At 39.1% G+C, this 18,176-nt stretch overlaps 1 protein-coding gene across 9 annotated transcripts in view; it reads left to right on the top strand.

The window, feature by feature from the left end:
• myo1b (myosin IB) overlaps positions 1-17,623 on the top strand; it is a 75,240-nt gene extending 57,617 nt beyond the window's left edge. For 2 of the 9 annotated variants that reach the window (XM_042730754.1, XM_042730755.1), the window contains exons 12-33: positions 179-265; positions 658-723; positions 1,168-1,173; positions 2,805-2,909; positions 4,265-4,327; positions 4,542-4,742; positions 5,253-5,479; positions 5,626-5,826; positions 6,922-7,015; positions 8,807-8,956; positions 9,062-9,130; positions 9,202-9,288; positions 9,519-9,605; positions 10,749-10,835; positions 12,310-12,396; positions 13,466-13,540; positions 14,032-14,166; positions 14,284-14,390; positions 14,483-14,615; positions 15,156-15,308; positions 15,385-15,515; positions 15,592-17,623. In XM_042730754.1, coding sequence (XP_042586688.1) covers positions 179-265; positions 658-723; positions 1,168-1,173; positions 2,805-2,909; positions 4,265-4,327; positions 4,542-4,742; positions 5,253-5,479; positions 5,626-5,826; positions 6,922-7,015; positions 8,807-8,956; positions 9,062-9,130; positions 9,202-9,288; positions 9,519-9,605; positions 10,749-10,835; positions 12,310-12,396; positions 13,466-13,540; positions 14,032-14,166; positions 14,284-14,390; positions 14,483-14,615; positions 15,156-15,308; positions 15,385-15,515; positions 15,592-15,721 — 2,481 coding nt within the window. In that variant the 3' untranslated portion in view covers positions 15,722-17,623. The remainder of the gene's footprint in view (positions 1-178; positions 266-657; positions 724-1,167; positions 1,174-2,804; positions 2,910-4,264; positions 4,328-4,541; positions 4,743-5,252; positions 5,480-5,625; positions 5,827-6,921; positions 7,016-8,806; positions 8,957-9,061; positions 9,131-9,201; positions 9,289-9,518; positions 9,606-10,748; positions 10,836-12,309; positions 12,397-13,465; positions 13,541-14,031; positions 14,167-14,283; positions 14,391-14,482; positions 14,616-15,155; positions 15,309-15,384; positions 15,516-15,591) is intronic. The other 7 variants (XM_042730756.1, XM_042730757.1, XM_042730758.1 and 4 more) reach the window with 7 other exon arrangements.
• Positions 17,624-18,176: the final 553 nt, after the last annotated feature.

The raw sequence follows: 18,176 nt of genomic DNA, 5'->3' as shown, positions 1-18,176 counted from the left end.
GCCACATGATGAGTTCGAAAAACAATTTTGTCTTTGCATGTGGTATATTTTTGTTACAGCCATGAGACATGGAGGAAGTTGGAACTAGAGATTAATCAATATATTTTTGCTTGTATAGATAATGTGTAATTCAGATGTTCAGGACATTGATTGTAATTTGAGACTTCTTCTATTTTAGGCCTATTATGCTCGTGATGCTCTTGCCAAAAACCTCTACAGCCGACTGTTCAGCTGGCTGGTGAACCGAATCAATGAAAGCATCAAGGTATGTCTCTCTGGATTTTCACTGAATCTTTGTTGTTTGCTGTAAAGTCACAGTAACACAAATTTTGCACTTTTATGAGAAAAAAGGACTATTGCCAATAGTGTAGCAAAGTATGAAATACAACTCACACATAATTCATTTTCAAATGCATCAAATTTGTGATGCAAAATATGTACGGTGAAATCTTTCACCCTGATGCGAAATTCAAAAAAAATTGAATGTTGCCTGGATTTTGTCTGTGAAAATTTGCCTTACAACAGTAAATAAGCTTGAATCATATGCTGTGAAACTACTCAAGACATGCTTATAACCACTCTAGCACCATTTCACATTTTTGTGTTTAGAGCGAGTTGGTTTTTGCCTTGTAACTCACATTCTTCTTTTTTGATCAGGCTCAAACCAAATCACGCAAGAAAGTAATGGGAGTCCTGGATATTTATGGTTTTGAAATCTTTGAGGTGAGCGATTTGGTCTGGAATTTTGAAAACGATTTCTCATCAAATTCATGTCATCACCACCTGTTGATCTATATCAGATGCGTGCACAGTGCGTGCAAAGGCAGGTTTCCAGAGTGAACACACCCATACAATAAACAGTTTTTGGATGTTGGTGATGCACAGTGCATGTGAAGGTAGGTTTACTTAATTAACTATGCAATACTTTTGGAATTTTTTGTATGTTTGTGTAAAGAATTGCACCTGCATGCTTTATATTGCTGACTTTATCATGGTTGTCATACTAAATCCCACAAGTGTTTACCGTAATGCAAAGAACTACTTATCAGGCCTACTAATTCACCTTTTAACCATTTTGGTTTACATTTGTCCATTGCATGTGTTCTGCTGTCTGACTGTATCACTCTCTCCTGATTGTTGTTTATGTTGTTGTGGCCGTGACGACAGAATGGAGTAAGTAGACCTGAGGAGGAAATCCCAAGGCAGTGTGCATGCTCCGATTTTAGCACTTAATCCTAGTCTTAATTCTGCTCGTTTTATCTCCGCAGCATAAGCCACTGCTAGAGCAAAACCCTGAAGTCTTTCCTAGTAGTATTAGTATAGCCTGTACGCTTGATGTTACAGAATTAGCTCCATTCATCCTAAACTTGGAAGACCTTAAAGGAACAGTTACCCAGAAAGGGCAATTCTGTCATTATTTATCACCCTCAAGTTGTTCCAAACCCATATCATATGGCTTCAGAAGACTTTGAATATATTGCATGAGTAATACAGACTATTTGTATGATTCTTTTATAGTGTTTTTTGGAGCTTGAGGGTGATTTAGCATGACTCAATTTTAATTTTTGGGTGAAGTATTACTTTAAGCTTCACTGAAACAAGCCAGAGCTCTGCAGTGATTTTTGAGCTTTTGGGGCTTCAGAAAATGTAAGAGATGTTGAGGTTATTCTTTGAACAGGGTTACCTCTCATTCTAGAACACTGCAGCTCCAGGCTGACATGTCAGTGTGGCCTCTCAGCAAAGGCTGCCAGAATAAAACTGCCAGTGCCAAGTAAAACAGTGAGCTGGTGCTTTTCAGGATGCCATATGCTGGCTTTTGGAAGTGATTTTGGGCTTTTCCTCAAGCCAGGCCCATTGGAACTGATGATTGCAGTGGCTTTAGTTGCAGAGACTGTCATGCAGTAGGATTGCTATAAAGATTAAAAAAAGAAGAGGATTGAATAATTCCTGAACCCCAGTGTCATGGCTAAATAGTACAATCCTAACTGTTATCATAAGCCAATAAGCATAACATTGAGTATTACTCTTGCTTTAATTCAACAATGGAGTTGATTTGGGTTTAGCATAAGAAAGGGAAATGATTAGTTTTCTAACCCTGCGTTTGTAAACCTGAAAACATTTACTGTGGGTGAAGAGGTTAAAGACTTCACCTCCATTATGAGATGCAGATAAGATTATGCAGCCTTGATGTATATTGTACCATGTTACGCCTTCATTTAATCTTAGCTATAAAGACCGGTTTTGTAAGAGCAGACTTTGTTCAGGGCTGTTTTACATGTGTACTACAAGTGATTTGCTCTGAATTCTTTAAGGCGGTGCCTCACAAGACTATTTTAAACAATTCTGTTTTGGTTGTGGATGTCACACCAACAGTTTTCACCAGAAACATACATCCATCAAACAGCAGTTAAGAATGAAAGATGGGTAGCAATCAACAACTGCATCACGAATTGCGGAGTGCCATTTTGGCAGCAAACCAATGTGAAACATGCTGAAATAAGAGCATATATTGTTGCAGAGCTTCAGTGGGACGACTTAGTTTAGAGATGGTGTTATATTAGGGAAAACATCAAATATTTACTGAAGTAGATTTTTTTTTGACATTCCTCCCCAAAGTCACCAACATTTCCAATATATCCAGCTTGTAGAGTTACCTAGAGAAAGGTGTTTAGTAAATAATGTTGAGTGACGGTTGCCATATTAGTGCGCCTGTTTGCAGTGCTGTTTTAGTTTGCAGTGTACATTTTAATTATCACGGTTATCATTTGGTCTGTGGATTCTCATTAATCTCTTTGTTCCTGCAGGACAACAGTTTTGAACAATTCATTATCAACTACTGCAATGAGAAGCTCCAGCAAATCTTCATCGAGCTTACTCTCCGCGAAGAGCAGGAGGAGTATATCCGTGAGGTAAGCAACAGCCAGTACATTCATTTTGAATGAAGTTACCTTGGAAGGAAAGTGCTTTCGGACAGGAAACATAACATCACGTTTACTGCTGTAGAACTTTTTTTTATAAATGATAAAGAAATGTCTTTCTAAAAATGGAATTAAAATAAAAAATAATGGTCATTTATGAATTATTTGACTTCTGTCAACCACAATCCTGCACACATAGGATTGTGGAATATATCATGAACAGTCACCAGTGCAAAGGCAGCATTCCTAGTTTCGGATACATCCATCCACTTGCTTTTTTTAAAAATAAATTTAATATACAGAGTTTATTGTGCAGTATGGCGTATGTAGTAAGCTAGTGTTTTGTTCCAAACAGCCTTTGTCTTCTATTTGCTTCCTTCTATCAATCCTTTCCCTTTCGCTCTGTGATTGTGGGGACGGAAACGATCCCTCACTCCAGTCAGTGTAAACACAATTGTCCCTGAAGAGCTTGGAGCTCTGTTTGCTTTCAGAGCTCTGAGTATGTGCCCTGACGCTGCCGTGACCCCTGCACTGTGATATTCCACTCTCTGGCTTCACTCCAGTAGAGTGCATGGGAAAATACCGCTGCTCTGAAGACCGAGGAGGGACGCAGGGGTCTAGGGACCAGTCTGCCCCAATCCGCATTCCACATTCCCCATTTTTGACCCCTCCTCCTGCGTACATCCACCTCCTAGTTTGAGGAGCTTTCACACAGTCCAATTAGCCCACAGCTATTTTCCAGCTTGTTACATTCATTGACGTGATTGGCTCTGATTTGTTGTTTAAATCCAGTGGGTTCCATCTTTCTCTAATGGGCCGTAAACTGGTCTGCACTCCAGACCCTAAATATCATAGAAATGGTCATGAAATGGTCACAACATGGACATCCAGCCAACTGCATTACTGAACTGTATACATTTATAGAAATTATTGTTGTGTGTGGCAGTTTGGTTGGGAATTGTCATACAATTAACTGCATTTAATTCAAAGTCATTCATTCACATTGTTTTTGTCAATGTTAATATTGTTGTTGTTATTGCAGTGTATTGCTTTAATAACCTTGGGTTCACTTGCATTCTGGTATCTTTAGTGATCCTAATTCATTGCACTCAGCCAGTTATGTAACAATCGTGACAGGACTACTCCTATTCGTTATTGGATATCTGTTGTGTACCTGTTCAAGTATAGTAAAGCTTGTCTGCATCTTTCCTAAACCACTCAGGTTTGTCTGTTGAATCTACAAGATTAGTCTTAAGACAGTGTTCTTGGAATATCCTTCTTTAGAAAGAGAAAAATGGTGGAAAGTAAACAACAAATCTGTGATGTGCCTCTGTTTTTGTCTACAGGGTATTGAATGGACCAACATTGAGTATTTCAACAACGCCATCATATGTGACCTCATTGAAAATGTGAGTGTGTTTCTGACAGCAGTTTTAAACATAGTGGTATTAATATTTACTATAAGAATTAAACTGGGATATCTACTAGAAGTTCAGCTTAAAGGATGAGACAAGCATAGCGATCACCTCAAAGCTCACAGATATGGTTTAATACCCACAAATCTACAATTTCAGGTTTTTAATATGTTGTGTTTGATCTGATTACTAAAATTCTTGTTTTCAGAACAAGAATGGGATTTTGGCCATGTTGGATGAGGAGTGTTTGAGGCCAGGCACAGTGACAGATGAGACTTTCCTGGACAAGTTGAACACCGTTTGTGCTGAACACCAGCATTTTGAGAGCAGACAGAGCAAAAACTCCAAGTTTCTCACAGACCACAGCCTACCACACAACTGCTTCCGCATCCAGCACTACGCTGGCAAGGTGAGACCATAAAGCATTTTTAACATCCCATCAACATTTTTAGTTTTAGATACACTGCCATGTAAACTGTGCATCACGTGGTCGCAATACGTTTAGATACAGTGTTGTATATGAATTACATTTGTGTTCTTCTGCTTAATTGTGGAGATGATCTCAGTTCTTTAAAGAATAATCCACATGCAACATTGATATTTTTTTTTTTTTTTTTTTTTTTTTTTTTTACATTGCATCCAAATCTCGTTTGCTGCAAAAAATGGCAATAACATAATAGGCCACATGCCCTTTGTAAATGCAAAATTTGCTGAGTTTTCTTAGTCTGTAAACCGAGTCACAGCTGTTCAAAATTACAAAAAAATTATTATAATAATAATGATGATGAGAGAAGCCAGAAGGATCCAGCTTACACTAATCGGAGAGATTTACTTGTATAAATGCTTTCCAACCCAAATTGTGTGTTTTCAGAGAAGTGTGTAAAGAAGAGTTATTGAATGTAATATTCTGTATACACAGGTGCTGTATCGGGTGGAGGGATTCGTGGACAAAAACAATGACCTCCTCTACAGAGATTTATCCCAGGCCATGTACAAAGCCAATCACAGCCTGATAAAGATTCTCTTTCCTGAGGGAAACCCAGCTAAAGTGAACCTCAAGCGGCCCCTCACAGCTGGATTCCAGTTCAGAGCCTCGGTGGGAACGCTCATGAAGAACCTGCTGACCAAGAACCCCAACTACATCAGGTAACAATCACAAACCTTCTGACACTGACCTCATTATGACATTACCATTTATTTATTTATTTATTACATCAAGCTTAAAATAGATAAACATGTCTACTTTATTTAGAAACATACAATATTTTCACTTTACCAAACTTATTTTTCAGGTGCATCAAACCCAATGACAAGAAAGCAGCCCACATTTTCACAGACTCACTAGTGTGTCACCAGGTGCGCTATTTGGGTCTGATGGAGAATGTACGCGTAAGAAGGGCTGGTTATGCTTTCCGCCAGGCCTATGAGCCCTGTCTGGAGCGCTACAAGATGCTCTGCAAGCAGACCTGGCCCCACTGGAAGGGCCCAGCCAGGTTAGATCACCAGTGATCTTGTGTTTTTGTGTTGTTTTAAAGAACTCTTCTTCAGGCTTCACTGTTTTTCTGAACATGTTGTTCAGCTGATGTCATTATACTGTCATCACATTTGAGATTAAGCAATTCTTTAAGTGACTGTACCTCCACCTGCATGACCTTTTTCATACTCATTCGTAGATATTTAAACATGCTGTTTCTTGTCTTAAATCTGCCTTTGTTCCTTTTAGGTTTAACGGTTTCTTTAACACAGTTTGGCTACAGAAAACAGGCCTTTTTTTAAATTATATCTATCTGATGGCAAACATGCCAAGACAGAATTGGGCCCCATAACTATGTCACTTCTGGAGTCATTTCACTAAATAGTTTGGAGAATAGTTATAGTTTTAGGAGAATCTTTAGTGTTCATGGAGATTTGGAGTTGCTCATCTTATCATGTTATCTTGCATTGGAATGTTGTTATCGTCTCTATGCCGACAGTGGTTAGACTATGTTTTACTTTTCATTCAGATCACTCAGACACTGTTTGTTATCACTCACATGGTGCATGTTTCTTTGCAAAGTCATACAGTGCACCTTCACTTTATTTTATTGTCTCCTCTCTGACTTATTTTGTTGCTGTCTGTTCAGTGATGTGGGTGTATTCAGTCCACAGTCTGAAACTGCACTGAAAATATATATATTTTTTTTAACCTGGTAATATAAATAAATATTCTGCACTATTTGCAGTCTTGATCATGTTTAGATCTGTCAGAGTGTGGCACTAACAATGCCAAGGTTGTGGGTTCAATTCCCAGAGAATGAGCATATTAGAAAAATATATAACTAGAAGTTGCTTTGCATAAAAGCATCTTCCAAAAGCATATTAAAAATGAAAACCTTTGGTGCCCTTGTCAGCTCAAGTGTTTCTCTTTTTAAAATAATTCCTCTTTTTCAAAAGATCAGGTGAATTGTTTTTATTTTTTATACTCAAGTTGTTGTTTAGAACCATTTTCACAAGTGGTCTCAGACTTTTGGACCTACCAAAAAAACAAAAAAAAAAAACATTGTAAATTGCATGGTTCACTGACAACTTATGGCCTGTTTTCTTATCAGGGAGGGGGTCGAGGTTCTCCTGAAAAATCTGCAGGTTCCTGCTGAGGAGTTTGCCTATGGACGTTCAAAGATCTTCATCAGGAACCCAAGAACGGTGAGTGAGTTACTGCCCTAAAGATCATTGAGAGGGATCTTGATGCAGTTATACAGAAGACTGCTCTCTCCTGGGCTCCTTTCCAGTTCCAGCATGGCGGATGGCTTGGATTTGTAAGTTTGATATGAGGAATCAAAGGCCAATGCAAGTATTACGTATGGTCACTTAACGGTTTTGTAAGGCTTTTCAAGCAGGAAGTCATGTTCCTTCAGGCTTCTCTTTTATAATTAGTAGCAGTCGCCCTCATGAAAGAAAGAAATGCAAACATGCAGTCACACACATGGTTTCACTTATCCCCCCCTCCACTGTTTGTCAGTTTGCATGGGAAACGAGACTCCAACTGAGAAATTCCAGAGGAGCCCATGAAACCCCTGTATTGAAGCCTGGGCGTCCGTCACCAATCTAACACTGTGGAGCATTTATCTTATCCTTGTCAATTCCTCCTGCATAATCTACCATCTCCAGATGTTTGTTCAAAGACAGTGGACGACTTCTGCCCAGCCTTAATGTAGTCTAGTCATTTCACCTCTTTTCCACCAAAATGTTGTTGGTGCCAGAGCTGGTGCTTGGACAAGGGATCTACAAACTCAATGATGTAAATAGACATTGTTTCTACATAACCTGGCCACAGACGAACAGCACATCACAATCTTTGGATACGAGTCTAAGGGTCCGGGCACATTTATCGTTGCTCAGTGAAATTTTGCAGGCATAATCCAGTCATTTCAACAGTAATCCGTACAATCCTGACAATGAAAAGCTCCTCACACAGATTTTTCTTGTGTTCAAGCTGTTCACACTAATTCACCATGTTGTCCAGCAAAAAGCTGCTTGATTTCAAAGTGGCTTTTGTGCCAGCTGTGCTTCATATGTCACTACACTATTGCCAATGGACCTTTTTTGCTGCAAAATTTTGCAACTTACAGTGATGTGACCGCAACTTTACTCCTGCATTTGAGAACTTATTTTAACCATTTGTCGAACCTATTTAGACCAGTTTATTGATTGCAATGTAAGGGAACTAGTTTAGTTTTATGTTTTGAGTTGTTGCTGTTGGCCTCTGATATTAGCAATACCTGGTTCAAGAAACCCAGCTGCATTTAAAGGGTAAGAGCCAAGCACCTTTCTCTGCTGAAAACTCAAGATAGGTCTTGTGTGTGGAAGTTGGGAAAGGAGTAAACTATAGCTCTATAACTATATAAATTTTGTTCAGACCAATTTGGAAGTCACTGTCAACAGCTACTTAATACCAGAGGATGCTGGTCCCACTATGTCTGGAATTTATTTTGCTGGTCTTGGAGATCATCATCAGAATCCTGTGGCATATAAAAAGGACATCATGTGGTCTCACAAAAGCTCTCTATATCAAATTTGTGGCTCTCACGGTCTTATCCTTGGGAATTTGATCATGGATCTTTCTTGCTCACACTGCACACAAATCTGATTTGTTTTTCAAATCCGATCTTGTTCAAATCTGCGACTGACTGTCTGCACTATCATTTTGCAAGTGATGAAATCTGATCCGTTCATTCATACAGTGTTTATCTGCATCAGCTGCTAAAGTAATGGCGTAGCCATCAGCACAATGCCAACAGCTGAAAGTATGGAAAGAGAAGACGGAAACCTTTTTTTTATGTTTCACCATGACGTATCAGTGTGGTGCTGAGATGCATCCGCAATAAAGGAAGTTTTATACATTAATGCATATGCTGTGTTTGAAACTGAATGGAGATGTGGATATGGGTGGTTTATATCAGTTTTGTTGTTGATACTGATTTTTTTTTTCTTCAGCTCTTCTTTTTGGAAGAGAAGAGGAGGCAGTGCCTAGAGGATCTGGCAACACTCATCCAGAAGATCTACCGTGGTTGGAAGTGCCGCACTCACTTTCTCCTGTTGAAGAAGAGCCAGGTGGTGGTGGCCGCCTGGTACCGGAGATTTGCGGTGAGCACCATTCACTACACCTGCCACAGAAAACATTCATTGTTTCTGGGATCAGAGGCAGAACTTTTTTAAAACTCAAAATTGCTGGTTGTTTTTGATTTGTAGCAACAAAAGAAGTACCAGAACATCAGGTCCTCTGCCTTAGTGGTTCAGTCATACATCCGAGGATGGAAGGTAGGTTTCAGGTGCACTGCATGTCATTTTCTTTAGCAAACAAAGGGCTTTCCTCACTGTCCTTTTCACAGGCCCGGAAGCTTCTGCGTGAGCTGAAACACAAGAAGCGGTGCGAAGAGGCCGTCACAACTATTTCTGCCTACTGGCATGGAACTCAGGTACTGAACACAGTTCCTTCTTGAAAAAGGAAGTGGCGAATTGTGTGGTTAGATTTTCAATGCTGGAGCTTCTCCACTGCTTTTGCTTTGTTGTTCTCCTTAAATCCTAATTTCACTTCTGCCTTTGTGACTTACTCTTTTCAGTCGCTCTCTTCTTGACATATTTCTGACTTTAACCTTTGCCATCCTGTCTCTGCTTCCACGTGGCCCTCCTCGGCTTACATCCGCAGGCTCGCTGGGAACTGCGGCGTCTTAAGGAGGAGGCACGGAATAAACATGCCGTGTCTGTCATTTGGGCAGCTTGGCTTGGAACTAAGGTATTTAACGAGTCTGCCAATCGTAGTCATCTCCCATCCCGCCTCACCCAGGCTGTGAATGACATCCCTTTTGTTTGCTTTTGACTAACTGTTTTATCACCTTGTAGATAGGTAGCGATTATATCAGAGAAATAATCGGGAAATACTAACATACTGTTCTTTTGCTGACGTAGTGGTGACAGGTGGTGAAACATCTGTACCTAAATATGAAAAAGTGTATGAATTTCAGTGCATGTCTGAATCTTATGTTCTTAAAACTAACCCATTTCGATTTCTACTTCATAACCCTTAACAATATTGAAATGCTTTTTTTGTGTGCATTTTAGATCTGTGATATGTTTCTGCTTTCATGTTTTAAAGTTTCAATACTATACTGACTTCTACTGCACTTTTTTTAACCTTCATGACATTCATAATCTTTGATTTTATATTAACTGTTTATAACCTCAGGTTCAGTCAGAGCTGATTAGTTTTGAATTTGAATGGTATTGGCCACACCCTAATTGTGATTTATAACAAAAGTTTGAGGAATTTGTGCACCTGAGTCACTTAACAAAATTTAAAAAGTCCAACAAAATGACACAAGGGCCAAAACAAAACATGGAAAGACAGTGGGAGAATAAACAACCATCACAACAGATTTAAATTATGTGAGAGAGTACCACAAAAATGTCCACTTGTAACAGCATAATAAAAATAAAATTTGAAATTAAAGTGGAAATAGGTATATTTAGAGCCCACCACCATTAATTGAACTGCATTCTCAACTCTGTTAAATGCACCTACCAACTATTATCTCGCAGGCAGCAAGCCATTTGTTTTTAAAAAGTGACCAATGTCTGTCCTGGCTGGCTATGTGGTTATTCTCAGTGTCACAATTGAAACATGGCCTATATGCTTATATAACTGTTTACAGGACAAGACCTGACGAAGGTCAGTTTAGTCATTTGAATGTTACATTAATAGGGCTGATAAGCACAAATGACAAGTTATTTTAACAAGAATAGTACTTTTAACAAGTTATTGTTTCTCTGAAAATGTCCTGATTTACAACACTCTTGTCTTGTCTTTAACGTCTGTTCTTAATACCTTTCCACCATCCTCTTCATTTTCCTAAAAAAAAAAAAATGCCACACTGAACAGGCTCGGAGGGAGCTGCGGCGCTTAAAGCATGAAGCTCGCAGTAAACAGGCCGTGTCTGTCATTTGGGCCTGCTGGCAAGGAACTAAGGTATTCACCACTACGTCTGTGTGGCATCCCATCCTCCATTTAACGCATCTCACACCTCCATATATACCTGAGGTGGATCATGACCCATGTTCCCTGAGCTCATCCCATCTGTTGTGCATGCTGACACATTCAGAGTCCCACAGCATGAATCATACTTGCATTGTAGGCGATTGTAAAAATAAGATGAATGGGATGGCAGAGGATGGGAACCGGGAGAGCAGGGTCGGCATGTGTTGCATTGGGGCCAGAACTGAATGTGGTCTTTTAAGCCTCTTTCCTCTGATTGCCGATGGATTAAAGCTCATCCTGACAGGCACCCTGCAGGCTGATTCCCACACAGCAGGCTGGCATCACAGCCGGCACGACCTCTGTCCATACCAAGTGCCCCATTTGATTAAGCACTCTCTAGGAGTGAGTCTGGACCCCATGTGTTTGGTCATATCTTACAATATTCAGTAAGGGCATAAATCAGGGATATGCAAATTATTGTAGCAAGGTTTTTGTTAGTTTTACAGAAAACTGTAAGATTAAGATTTAAAATAAATGCATGTTTTTTTTGTTTTTTTTTTGTTTTTTTTTACTTTTATATTTTAGACTTTCAAAGTTACTCTGTAAAAAAAAATACATTTAAAGTTTTATCATTTACAAAGTATTGTAGACTAAAACTATTTTTACATTTATTTTAGTTGTAATTAATTGTATGTTTTTGGGTGTTTTTTTTGTAGAAAAGCAAGGTAATTAAGAATCAGTAAATAAAAAAGTTTTAAAATGTGCAACCAAAAGCTACAGATAGTCTTGGACGAGCCTTGTATGTTTCTGCCAGTGTCATGATGGACCAGTTAGTGGTGAAAATTATCCTGATTAGTAAAAAAGGAAATATGGTTTGATGAATTGCAAAACAAATGCTGTGACATTAAAACACTACAGTGCTTAATAATCAATGCACTTGCCTGTTGCCGTCTTGGTTTATTATAACGAGAGCATTTTGATTGCCTGAGTAACCTCATGGCAGGCTGGATTTGGCCTGTGGGCTGGACATTGAGTATCCCTGATGTAGATTTTATCCTATAGATGAGAGAAGTCTTCTCATTCCATCCACAAGCCCATGTGAACTTCTCTTTGCATGTTGGGATTGCACTGCACTGCTGTTTCCTCCCACCCCATCTGAGTGGCCTTTGCCTTGTTGAGGTTGATGTGGCTTGTTTTATTGTGTGTTTGTGTGGTGTATGTATTTAAGAGAGCAGATGTACTCTTACTTTCTTTTTATTGTTCTTTTTCCCTTCTTCTCGCTCATGTTTTGTTAACCCCATGAAAAGAAATGTGCTCTCCACAGGAAAACCTCAACAATGTCCATAATGGTGTGTGATGTGTGCCTATCTGTGGCCCTGGTGTTATGCTGCTCCATCTCGCTCCGCTTTTTACAAACATTACTCTTCTTTCTGCATTCATCCCCTTCTTCCTCCCTCTTTCACAGGCACGTAGAGAGCTGAAACTCTTGAAGGAGGAAGCCAGGCGTAAACACGCTGTCGCTGTCATTTGGGCCTACTGGTTGGGACTAAAGGTATCTTCCAACCATTTTCCAGGCGTTTGAGTCTTTTGGAAATGAGTAGGAAGCGTCCACATAACCAGTCTATCTGTCGCGTAACCAGCTTCTCTGCTATGAACTAACAATATAATCTAACCCCAGAGTTCAGTTCCACAGGTCCATTAGCATCCAAGGCAGTGATGCACGTTAGTGTTGTCATAAGCGAGGGTTAAAGTAATGCTTTAGATACTGGATGTGTCTCCATAATGCAGAATCAAATCTGTTCTCATAATCCAGTGCTTTAGAAAAGCTTCCTCTGGATAGATTGGAGTCAGATGCGTTTCCTTCTGTATTCCTAAAAACTGGCACTGGGCAGAATAGCTGTTAGCATGACACTGTGCAGCCTGCCTGATGATACGTCTGTGTTTGTCAGGGGTTGTTAAGGACAGTGGGTGTTTTTGCACATGTGTATGGGACCATTCTTTAAATTTATGAAATGGATTGATCATTGATGCTGATTGGTCAATACAGTTTTATATATATATAGACCATTATGACGTGAATTAAGTGAGCTGCCACTTGCAAAATGAGCTACAGGATAAGCCAGGCTTTATGAAAAAAGTCTGCCTTGAGATGACATCTGAATTACAGTGCAGCAGTGCATGAATTTATTAATGACTAAAACTTTGCCCTAGTAGGCCAACCCTAGTACAGCCATGTTTTCTGTCTGTTTCTGTGTGCCTGTCCTGTCTGCATGCTGCTTCTAACATTCTGTTGGCTTTTACAGACATTAAAGGTCTTTGTTGTGTTGTCTCCACTGTTGTTTTTGTTTTATACATGTTTTTTCTGTCATTACTGTTTTTTCATGTAGGGGTCTTAGGGGTGACTTCTGCCTTCACAGGTTCTGTAAAGATAACTATGTGCTGTATGACTGTGGATCTCTCATTGTTTTGATCACAGCATCAGTTCTATTTTGTCTTTGCTTTCCAGTGCGCTGCTCTTTAGGTGTTAAGTATCTGTCCTGACAGTGTCCTGTCCCATTCCTGCTGTCATCACAAAACTCTTTCAATACAAAAAGTGACAAATGAAACCCACTTTTTCACAGGTCCGTCGGGAATATAGGAAGTTCTTCAGAGCTAATGCTGGCAAGAAGATCTATGACTTCACCATTCAGAGAATTGTAAGTCACTTAAGTAGCTGATTTGCCTACTAATTTTTGTTAATCACCTACTCATCCAGAAAAGTAGTCTACCTTGTTGGTAGGACACTGTTTACCATGTAAATCACCACAAGCTGTGCAGCATCTGGTCTTTGCAGTTTCTGGCAAGTCCATTTGATGGAGAGCATGGCTTGTTTATTACATGCTTTGTAAAGCCAAAGATCCAGCTTCACTTTTTCACTTTCATTTCAAATATGCTTGGCCACAACCTATTATACCAAGTTAGTGACACACTGCTATGTCCATGTGTACAACAAGTGTAAATGAAGTCATGTCTTTTACATCTAGTTCACTTCATGTATCCCAACAACACATTGATTAGTGCAATAAGAAACCAAGCAGTTGGCGCTACCACTAGGAAATGATTTCTGACATGTTCTCTGCCTTTCATCATTCTCCCGAGAAGAAAGAAAATGCTCTCATAAGGGACTAATGTGAGTTTTTGTGTACAGATGCAGAAGTACTTCATGGGCTTGAAGAAGACGATGCCTTCGATGTCACCAGTTGACAAGAGCTGGCCAGCTCGCCCCTACGGTTTCCTGGATGGGATGCATCAAGAGCTCAGGAGGATTTTCCATCTGTGGAGGGTTTGTGTCTTTAGACACATCTGTATATAAATATATATATATATCTAAAATTAACTGTTAAGACCTTTGTCATGTCTGGTTTTAAATGAATCTATCCTTATGGTGTCCTTCAATTAGTGTAAGAAATACCGCAGCCAGTTCACAGAAGAGAAGAAGGCTACCTACGAGGAGAAGCTTGCAGCTAGTGAACTCTTCAAAGATAAGAAAGCCTTGTATCCTAGCAGGTAGGGGCGAAAAACAGTTCACCTAACTTCCGTTTTGTACGTTTACTATATACAATTTTTTATTGCTATAACACACATCCTCTGCTTTACAGTGTGGGGCAGCCTTTCAAAGGAGACTATGTGGAAATAACCAAAAACCCAAAGTACCAGAAGCTCAACAGCTTGGTAGAGGATAAAGTTCTGCTTGCAGATGTGGTCAGTAAAATCAACCGTGCCAATGGCAAGGTAAGGACAATTAGCTGTGTTCCAGTAGAATTTACAGAATGACAGATTAGTGACGGACATTCCAAGCTGCTGGTATGATGTTGTTGTCCGTCATTTTGACCATCAGTCATACTGAACTCTCTGTAACATACAAACCTCTTTTTTTTTTGACAAATTCCCAAAAATGTATTACATAACATTTACATCTAGTCATTTAGCAGGTGCTTTAATCCAAAACGACTTACAAATGAGCACAATCGAAGCAATTAAAACCAACAAAAGAGTAATAAAATGCAAGTGCTATGACATGTTAGCCCAATGCAGTACACATAACAAGGTTTTTGTTTTTCTAGTTATAGTTAAATGGCTGTTATGGTACATTTAATTTGGATCTGAGTAATCATGACAAATACAAGTTCAGGATCAGACTCTGCAGTAGACGGCATGAACTTGCGAATTTTGAATGTTTTTCCAAAGGCAAAATATGTCTATGTTTGCATTGTAAGGTCAATTTCGGTCCTTTCATCTTTCACCTTTAAAGACAACTTCTTCATTTTTTAGGGAGCTCCAAGAATTTTCCTCCTGACCAAGAAGAGCTTGGTTCTGGCGGATCAGAAGACGGGCCAGGTGAAGGCCAGCGTTCCCCTGCTGGACCTCAGCAGTGTTTCTGTGAGCACACAGAGCGATGGCTTTTTCGCCCTCAAGCTCAAAGAGGTATGACATTCAGTAACTCATCTCATGTAGGGCACCATGTGAGTCAGGACCACTATTAACCGGGATCTCTCTTTAGGGTTCTACATCTGCAGCCAAAGGTGACTTCCTGCTGAGCAGTGATCGACTGATTGAGATCATCACCAAACTTCATCGCATTGGTGCTGCTTCAGCTGAAAGAAACCAGATCAATATCGATATTTCAGATGAGTAAGTGTCCAACATTTCTGTGTATCTTGTTTCCTCAGTAACACTCTTGTGGCTTAACTTACTCTCTCCCTTTCAGGTTCTTAGTGCAGTTCAAGCAGGACAAAGTGTGTGTAAAATTCATCCCGGGTACACCAAAGAACGGCAACGGAGTCGCCTGCAAACGTAAAAACAACCGTCTTCTGGAAGTGTCTGTTCCGTCACCGTAAGGAGCGATCAGCTCGGCCCACTGAGGGGTGTCATCTCTGAGATTCTTCACTCTCCCCCAATCCCGTAATGATCGTGCAATTATGTTGATCCTGTCATTTCTGATTCTAAATAGTCAAATCAGCAGGCACCTAAAGATTTTACCGCTTCCCTGCTTTTAACAGTGGGGTGGAAGTCCATCATTCTCTCTTCCCAATTTGTGGGACTGTTAAGAACTAGTCTTTAATTGAAATAATAACCGTTATGATTACAGTGAAATGCTTTGAGGCTAGCAATGGCCGAAGTTTCACTTGGTGAATCTCACTTCACGCTCTGCTAAGCAATAGCCATGTCTCTGAAACATTGTGTTTGCATGAGCCTTTTGCTGAGAGAAACTTTGTAAATAGAGATGCTGAAGGGTATTGTTGAGCTCCTAGAAGGATGCTGAAAAGCTACAAAATTTAAGATTGCACTTTTTCACTAGGGGTGATGGTCAGGAAAGACTGGTTGGTTGGTTTGTGTTTATTTTTCTGTTCTATTGTCATCTTGTGTTTCTAGTGCAGAATGGTCATTTATTGAAAAAAGAAAAAAAAAATACTCATCTGACTTTTGCCAAATGATAAAGCATTTTGCGATCCAAAACCTTGTGCCATTTAGATGTTCCTCCCCAGGAGAAAGACATTATCTTGTATACGTTATAGTGCAGACACTTTCTTATTTATAAGCCAAATAATAATGATTCTTTTCAGTTTCATGATAAATGCCAAACAATATCATTTTAAATCCTGCTTTTTCACATGTATTATGTTTATAAATGCTTGCTTAATTCATTGCATACATTAAATCAGGGTGTTATCATATAAAAACCACTTCCCCAGTTTTAGCATGTCACTGAAATGCGATAAGCCTGCATCATTCATATATATTCATGCAGGGCATCGTTTGAATTCATGGGGCCCAAATTCCAATCATGGCCCTGCATTTATGATGGATTCTCCAATGCTATAAAGATCTTCTCACATCTGGATTGACTTAGACCAGTAGTCAAGACAACTGGTGAGCACTTGTTTCAGAAGGCCTCACAGAAGAAAAACTGACGCTAACAACCTGAACGCTGGTACGATGTTTGCCGAGTCCGCTTCAGTCAGTCCTTTTACTTAAAGCTGCATGTATATGAGCTGTAGAATTTGTGTGGACCTTGTATGGAAGGAGGCTAATAATAGTAGGTGATATTTGTTGTCCTATAGCTGTATCTTGGCAAAATGTATATGCCTTTTTGCCACTGGAATGTGGGCTACATTTATTTTTGGCTCGCTCACATCTGCTAATAATAAATGCAGGGTTTTTTTTTTTTTTAAGAGTTCAAACAGTCATGCATTCATTGGACGCAAGGCAAACAATACACCATGCTTAAGTAAATGTTGTTTACCAAGATCGTGGATGATACTTTTTTTTCAGTCGTATTTAATGTGGTATTTTCTCGCGTTGTTTAAGTGGACATTTTGTACTCCTGAACTTCTGAAGACAAGGCCCGCCAAAATAACTTATCTGCTTCTGCTTTAGTTCCATGATGCTTTTTGATATGTTTTTGTAATTTTACAGTAAAAGCATAACTCAAGTTTAGGGGAGTGGATTATCATCATCTTCAGTACAGGACGTTTGTGGAAGCTGAATTACTTTATTATCTAGAATTCTGCATAGTGTCCGTCTTTCATGCATTTAGCTCTTGGTTCTTTTCCTCTTCCATGTCAGGAGTTTGAATTGAAAGAGAGGTAAATAATTGTATGCGTTGTTGTGTGCCTAAGTGTAACCTGTTCTGAAAGACATGAAAACATGGAAATGTTTCATTAAATACTAAGTGTAATAAATGACAAGTAATCATTTTTATTAAATTAAAGCAATAAATAAATGACTTTGGATAATCAGTGTGGTTTGTTGATTTGATTTGTTGATTTTTGTTGATCTGACAAAGATGAGTGAATCAATGTAGAATGTTTAAAATGTTTTTGTTTGTAAATGAGTATTAAACGTTTCGCATTTCTCAGTGTGAACAGCTGCTCATACAATTAGCTTATTTTTTATAAAATATAAATGATATATTGTGTAAAATATAAATTGTGTTGATTGTAAATTCCTAATATATAATCTGTGTTACTAAGTAAATAAGACACATGAATGCACCAAAGTAGCCATGCAGTATGCCTGGATTAGGCAAAGGTTTTTTTTTTTTTTTTTTTTTTTTTTTTTTTACCCTTTTACTTAAGTTTAAATTTAAATGGAAAGTTAATTAGTTATTAAGTAAAGTTAGCTCAATATACTGTATATATGCAGTTGGCACATGACCCTGTCGGACACGCATATTTGCCAAATTTACTGGTTTACTGGATCCTTTCTCTCTGGGACTGAACTTTAAACTTGGGTGAAGAACAGTATAAATGTTCAACCATTTAACCAGTTGACAACCTCGTTATCAACCAA

This window comes from Cyprinus carpio, chromosome B9 (assembly GCF_018340385.1).
Source record: "Cyprinus carpio isolate SPL01 chromosome B9, ASM1834038v1, whole genome shotgun sequence".
Classification (NCBI taxonomy): Eukaryota; Metazoa; Chordata; class Actinopteri; order Cypriniformes; family Cyprinidae; genus Cyprinus; species Cyprinus carpio.
This window is presented reverse-complemented; position numbering and strand designations above follow the sequence as displayed.